This window comes from Argopecten irradians, chromosome 6 (genome assembly GCF_041381155.1).
Source record: "Argopecten irradians isolate NY chromosome 6, Ai_NY, whole genome shotgun sequence".
NCBI classification, from domain to species: domain Eukaryota; kingdom Metazoa; phylum Mollusca; class Bivalvia; order Pectinida; family Pectinidae; genus Argopecten; species Argopecten irradians.
The window spans coordinates 21,572,501-21,579,078 of record NC_091139.1 but is presented as its reverse complement, the minus strand read 5'-3'; the positions used below and the strand labels follow the sequence as shown (position 1 = coordinate 21,579,078).

The 6,578-nt window shown below is 35.9% G+C and overlaps 1 protein-coding gene across 3 annotated transcripts in view; it reads left to right on the top strand.

Annotated features, from left to right (window-relative positions):
- Positions 1–1,815: 1,815 nt before the first annotated feature.
- LOC138325314 (microtubule-associated serine/threonine-protein kinase 3-like) overlaps positions 1,816–6,578 on the top strand; it is a 77,795-nt gene continuing 73,032 nt past the window's right edge. For 2 of the 3 annotated variants that reach the window (XM_069270875.1, XM_069270873.1), the window contains exons 1-2: positions 1,817–4,250; positions 6,375–6,489. In XM_069270875.1, the coding sequence (XP_069126976.1) occupies positions 2,923–4,250; positions 6,375–6,489 (1,443 nt within the window). In that variant the 5' untranslated portion in view covers positions 1,817–2,922. Of the gene's footprint in view, positions 4,251–6,374; positions 6,490–6,578 lie in introns of all 3 variants that reach the window. The other variant, XM_069270874.1, reaches the window with a different exon arrangement.

Sequence of the window (6,578 nt, the reverse complement as noted above, 5' to 3'; positions counted from 1 at the left end):
GTCTATTGTGTATCATCAAGTTAGTGTAGACTCCCTATATTCAGGATATTTGACTGATACCCAATGATGACAAATTGAGGAAAATGTTAGCCATGCTAATTTAATCCTTGTTGTAGAATTGACACAAACATGATAACAAACAACAGACCACAGCATATGGTAAGCTAAAAATAACTGTTCCGCTACCAAAAGTAGATAACTGACCTACATATTAACCTTTGATTTTATCAGAGACTCAAGACAGTCGCCTTATGTTTTGTTTGACTGTCATCAAAAGCTGGGCTCACACTAACTTTCCAGTTTGCAAAGCAAAAGTTAAGATAGTTATTTTTTTCTCTTTAGCAAATAGGAATTTCATTTAGCAAATTCTTTAATTGTTAAAAGCATTAAATTACTAAGGAGCATCAAATATTTTTTTTATGCAACAAGTGAAAAGTACACACATACAAAAGATCTTGATCGTTCATTAAACCATACTCCGTCGTGCGTATTGTTACTCTACATCCCTTCAACATTAAAATATATATGGAACAGTAACTGATTAATTTATTAACTTGCTATGAAAATAATGCGACTGAAAAAACTATGTTTGAAGCTTGTGTCTGCATGATTGGATATCGGGTGTGTTAAGAAAAACTTAAGCATTTTTTGCGAATTAGGATGAATTTATTTTAGCAATTAGCCAGATCGATTTGTTATTAACGAAAATGCGAATAGGTAGCATGAGCCCAGAAAAGCACAAGTTTATTGTAATGATTTTTACATACGGCAGTCTCTTTGTGTTATAGATATTGACTGGGATTAAAAATATATCCAACAAGTGGTTAATCCATGCACTGTGAATTAATCATCTTGTCCAGGGTAAACCAGAATTTCTAATTTAGATTTTAAATATCCTGGTAGTAAAGGGGAAAAGCTGGCAAATTTGACTTCAGTAAATAAACTTTTATTTTAGGTCCTTTCCTTAAACTAGTATGCTCTATAAAGGAACAATTGAGTAAAAGAGCTCTTGAAATTCCATTTGCATAGGAAATGAACCTGTTCTAATGACAGTTGGAGTAAGTGGTGTCACTGTGACCTTACCTTTTTGTGTTCACTGAAGGCCCCCCCAAAAAAAAAAAAAAAAGAAATGATTTTAAATATCCCTTGGAAATGTCTTTTGCGTGAAATTATGATTTGAAAATTTAACAAATCTTTGATTTTGGTCAATGAGATAAAAAGATTTTCCAAAATCAGAATCATTTTTAGCTATCAGAAAACTGGCGTAATCTTTCCCAGAGTGCACTATGGTTCCAACTGTCAGTATAACATGTCAAATATGAACTGCGCTTTGAATAGTTTACCAGAGATAATTAAAAAACGAAACTCACTTCTTTTTTAAATATGGTAGACAGACTTTTTATTTACTGACTATTCAACCCAAAAAGCACCCCTGTCCCTACCACAAAGTGCCCCTCCCTCTTTTTGAGGCCTCAATTTCACTTACATTAACTTAAATACAGACTGAAGTTATGAAAACTTTGAAGATTTCTCTAATTGATTTCATATGTAAATTGTTTAATGTTTTACTTTGTATATTAAAGATGCTCCACCGCCGACAGACCATAAATGATGCTCATCATTTGAACAACAATTGGTGTTTAATCGTGAATATATATATCTAATTAACACAAAAAATATTATGAAATCATTTATTATACTTTGGTGCATGTGCAGTCAGAACTTCATTCTATATAGAATATACAATTGTAGTGCCACAGAATTTTTTCGGGATGCACTTGATTATTTCTGAAGTATTCATCTTGAAGTAAAATTAGAAGCTCAAACTTTCCAATAGTGGTAATGGTGTAAAGTAAGTAACTTTTGTAACTGAAGAAAACTACCAAATCGTCTGATCCTGTTTTTGATAGTGAAAAAATACCATTTGTAAGCAGTGGAGCATCTTTAACTTTGTGAAATGTTTGCTCAAATTTTGTCCTAAGTGCCTCTTTGAACTCATTTTTTATTTTTTTAACCGTCCTGTCAGCGCTAAATATTGGGTCGAATACGGTAAGTCTGTAAAAATTAGATTAACAAATTGAAAAAAAAAAAAAAAAAAAAAAACCACAGTAAAAAGTACAAAAATTGTCTTTTAAATCTTCCCGCGTTTTTAATTTACGTCAACCTTGACCCGGATATGACCTCTCTAAACATACCCACAATGCTATCGAATGGACGGGAACGACCTGTCTGGCTAGTGATGGATGGAGTTTAGTGTACTTCCTATCTACATCAGGAACGAGTTGACGACATAATACCTATCTTTGTCGTGGAATTCGTTTCGAAGATACAATTGAACGTATTTGTGTTAAAAGACACTAACTATTTACGACACGGGCTGTGAGATCGTGTCAAAGATGGCAGTTATTACATTACGGCAGTGGAGGTCGATTGAGTATTTCGTCGACAAGACTGACTCATTATCTCATTTTATTCCCGTGGGTAAACGGGAATATTTTTGTTGTATCAGTGGAAATTAATTGTGGAATTATAATGTACAAATAGGAGAAGCCCTAAATATTCCAGGGTGACGTTCATGAATGGGAGTGAACAATGCGGTTTGTGTATTCTTGTGTGTATTGAAGTAATTGTGTATTGAACAATCCCTTGTTTACATTTGACATGTGTGTTTACAAACATGTGTGCTATGTTTAAATATACGTGCTAGAATATGCTGAATTACACACGACGATAGAAAATACATATATTTTTTATTATGATGAGTGAAAATCAATATCTAGGCACAATGTATGCACGCAGTACGTGTCTCAAAAGTAACAATGGCAACACCAGTTTGCCAACAGTTCGAAATTGGCCATATGAACATTACAATGAGAAGGATTTGGACGATTAACTGTCATTTAAAAAGAAAGTAGTTTCAAAATGGCTTCATCTAGGAAATCATTATCATCTAAATTCTCTTTGGAGGTACGTGGAAAGAAAGTTTCGTCTCCGAAACCCACCAAACCACAGAGCAGTACAGGGAAAAAGGCGGGTCTTAGCAGTAAATCTTCGACAGATGAAAAGGTAGATCTAAGTAAAACTTCTGCTGAAAAAGCAGAGAAGACAGAGAAAGTTGAAAAAACAGAAAAGACCAGAAAAGTCCGCCCAAAATCAAAAGCTGAGAGTAAGGAACCTCGCTCAAGTAGTGTCACAAGCTCAACAACAAGTTCTCGTTCACCAGCCAGACAATCAAGCACTCACAGAAGTCAAACATCTCGATCACAAACTAAAGACAACAAAGTAGTACGACCTAAGCCTGTTCAGGCAAAAACTGTGAAAGCTGTGAAAGACACAACATTGAGTGACAATGTTGTGAAAGACCAATCAGAATCTAGTCAACAGTCAACAGTATCTCAGTGTGGGGTAAATAATAGTACAGTGAGCGGCATAAATTCTTCAATAACATCTGCTGCTGATGACTCCACTATCGTATCAGTCAGTTTAAAAGATGTAAGTCTTGATTTCAAAGATGTGGGTCACGATGATAATGTGGAGGGCAGTACAGAGAAATCCACCACTGCACAGAAACTCTTCAGACCTATATTTAGACTAGGGAGCAATGAATCACAGAAAACTGATGAAGAGGAAACCCTTCCAAGCTTGGAACTGAATTCTGAAACTTCAAGTCTTGAGCAAGTAACAGATTCTATCACTCAGTCAGGTGTTTCCCGGCAAACTGTAACATCATCAGTTAGCTTCAGGTTATCAGAGAGTACAAGCACCTCGGAACTTACATCAGGTACAGTAGAAAAATCTCCCAAGTCAAGTCTTGTCCATCGAGAAAGCATCAACGATGAATTGGAGGATATGTCTCTGTCATCATCTGGGTTTTCCCCTTGCAGTACGACGGCAAGCTTCCGGAGTTTTGATGGTAGAAGTAGAATTGATGATTTTAGTGATGACAATAGTGACTGTCCGAGACTGAGAGAAAGCATAGATCTCAGTGATGATATGCAAGATTTGGAAGTAGCCAGTTTTACTGTACCTTTAAACAAACAACTGCGAATTGTCACCTCCATGGACCGAAGTCTCCGGCCCACGGCACATGATCGCCGTGCCAGTTCTCCAGCCAACATGGACGCTCAGACTGGAGGGGGCCTCCTGAAGCGTTTGTCCCATCATCTGTTGTTTGTGGACTTCATGCGACGGAAAGGCTTGTCATCTTTTTTGAACAACTTTCCATCAGACATGACCATTGACAGCTTTAGGTAAGAATTACAGACTCTTTATCAGAATTAACAAATATTTTGACTTGTTTGAAGAGTTCAAAGCTTTTTCTTTTAAGAATAAATCATTACTTTAGAAACATGATCAGCTATGTTTACATGGGTATAAAAACTAGTATGATCTGTTATCAGTATATAGCCACTAGTAGATAATGGCGATATGAGTCTAGTAGTATTCCAGTTCGTCTTCTTCAGTGATTCAGCAATAAAATTTCCTTAAGATGTTTTATTTTATCAAGCACTTGTGTTCAAAATCTGCTAGTTTGTGGAATCCATCAATGCTATCAAGGAGATCTGAATAGCTTGTGCACACCCAAATGATAAAACATATAGGTGATGTTTCTTATGGAAGAACATTTTAGAAGGGTCAATAAATATATCCCAGATAAGACAAGGGGTCAAGGTTGGGGTAAGTCAGAGCCACTTGTGGTTGTTATGACATGTTCTTGATATAGGCAAGCATATATACTTTGCCCATAATGTTATTCCTTCCAAAATGTCCAGAATTCTTTATTTCATTTATTACACCAACGAAAATTCTCTGAGACCGATCACCATTATAGTATAAGCATCTGTACAATCTTATATACATAATGCGTATTTGAAATTTCATTTACTGTATTAACAATCAACTTGACTAATGTCTTACATGCACGAAGGAATCAATCAATGAGAGGCAGCCCTATCTGATCTGCTACTATCAATCCAGTACAAAATATTGATTTCGAATGACACCATGCAACAGTAGGCAGGAAAATATTAAACTCACTGATTGTGAAAAATATACACCTGAAGTATGCTGTGGATTTTACATTGAATGAGATGATGCATGATCCATATTTTACACTTTAACAAATTATGTTAAACACATTCTGTGGCTATAGTGTGGATTTTTTGTATGTCCCATTATGTCTGTTTTACTACCTTCAAACAGGTTCTGTCCGGATGTGGTAAACATTTCTGTTTGTGGTAGTACTACATTAGTTTGTTTAGATCTGTTTCTTCTCACCGTTGTCTACACATTGGTGTAATTAACAATTTCCTGTGTGCGTTTTTTTTGTCCTACATAATGAACCTTTTGTATGCCCCCACCATAAAACGGGCTAGTGTTACCCATGTCTGTCCCATCATATTGACTGTCCCATCTTATAGATATTTCTTGTCTTGTATATAATTTGATTAAATTAATAAAATAAAACTGTTTACATTTATATCATCAAAAATTACTTAAAAATCTCCAATTATAGAGGTAAAAATTAAACCAATAGAACAGATCACTAATGTATTATAACGAGAGTTTTATTGTTGTGGGATTGAAGTGGACAATGAAGGGATGCTATTTATATTGGAGTGGAGTTAGTAGGGGATCCGGAGGGATTTTATATTTCATTCCACCTCAAACAAGAATCTTGTATTCATATTGGTTAAAATGACATCACGTGATATCCAAGATATTGTCGTATCAGGTTAGTAGAAATCGTATCAGGTTTGGACGATAGAGTTATCGTTCTTTGCCCATAACGTCATTAGCAACAAGATGACGGTCAAGTGACACTTCGCGATGACGGCACTCAAAGAGATGGAGACAAAATGTGTGAATGATAGCACTATTATATTGGAGTGAAGTTGGTAGGGGAGGGATTTTATATTATATTGGAGTAAAGTTGGTAGGGGACGGAATTTGTATTATATTGGAGTGGAGTTGGTAGGGAAGGAATTTTTGCATTATATATGGAGTATATGGAAGGATGAAAATGAAGAGAGTAAGGGTTGCTATAGGATGAGAGAGTGGAGAGTGAGGGTTTTGATTTAGGTTGGGAAAGGTACACTTAAACTGTCATTATTATGCATCTTGTAATGAACCCAATGTATTCAGTTCAAGAGAAATTCATATTTCTATTGAAATATTGATAGGGATAGCATTAAATATGTTACAAACAATGACTGGATGTCACAACCACAACTCTCCACAACTCCTGTGGTCATGGCGTATCTGATAATTAGGAAAGTACAGTTGCCAACAAGTGCTGTGGAAGTAATATATCTGTAGGTGTGAGGAAATGTAAGACAGATCTGGAGATGATGTGTTAATTCTTGTTTTCATAGGCACCTGACAGATACTGAACTACAAGAAACCTACCACATTGAGAATCCAAGTGTTCGTGCACGAATCATGCATGCTGTGGGGCAAGCCAGCAGAGAGGATCTCGATACAGATGAGGTAGGTTATCTCCCTTCTTTGTTCACTTTTTTCCTTTGTGTTTAGATTATCTCCCCTTTAAGTTTATGCCCCCATGGCAGTCTTTTAGA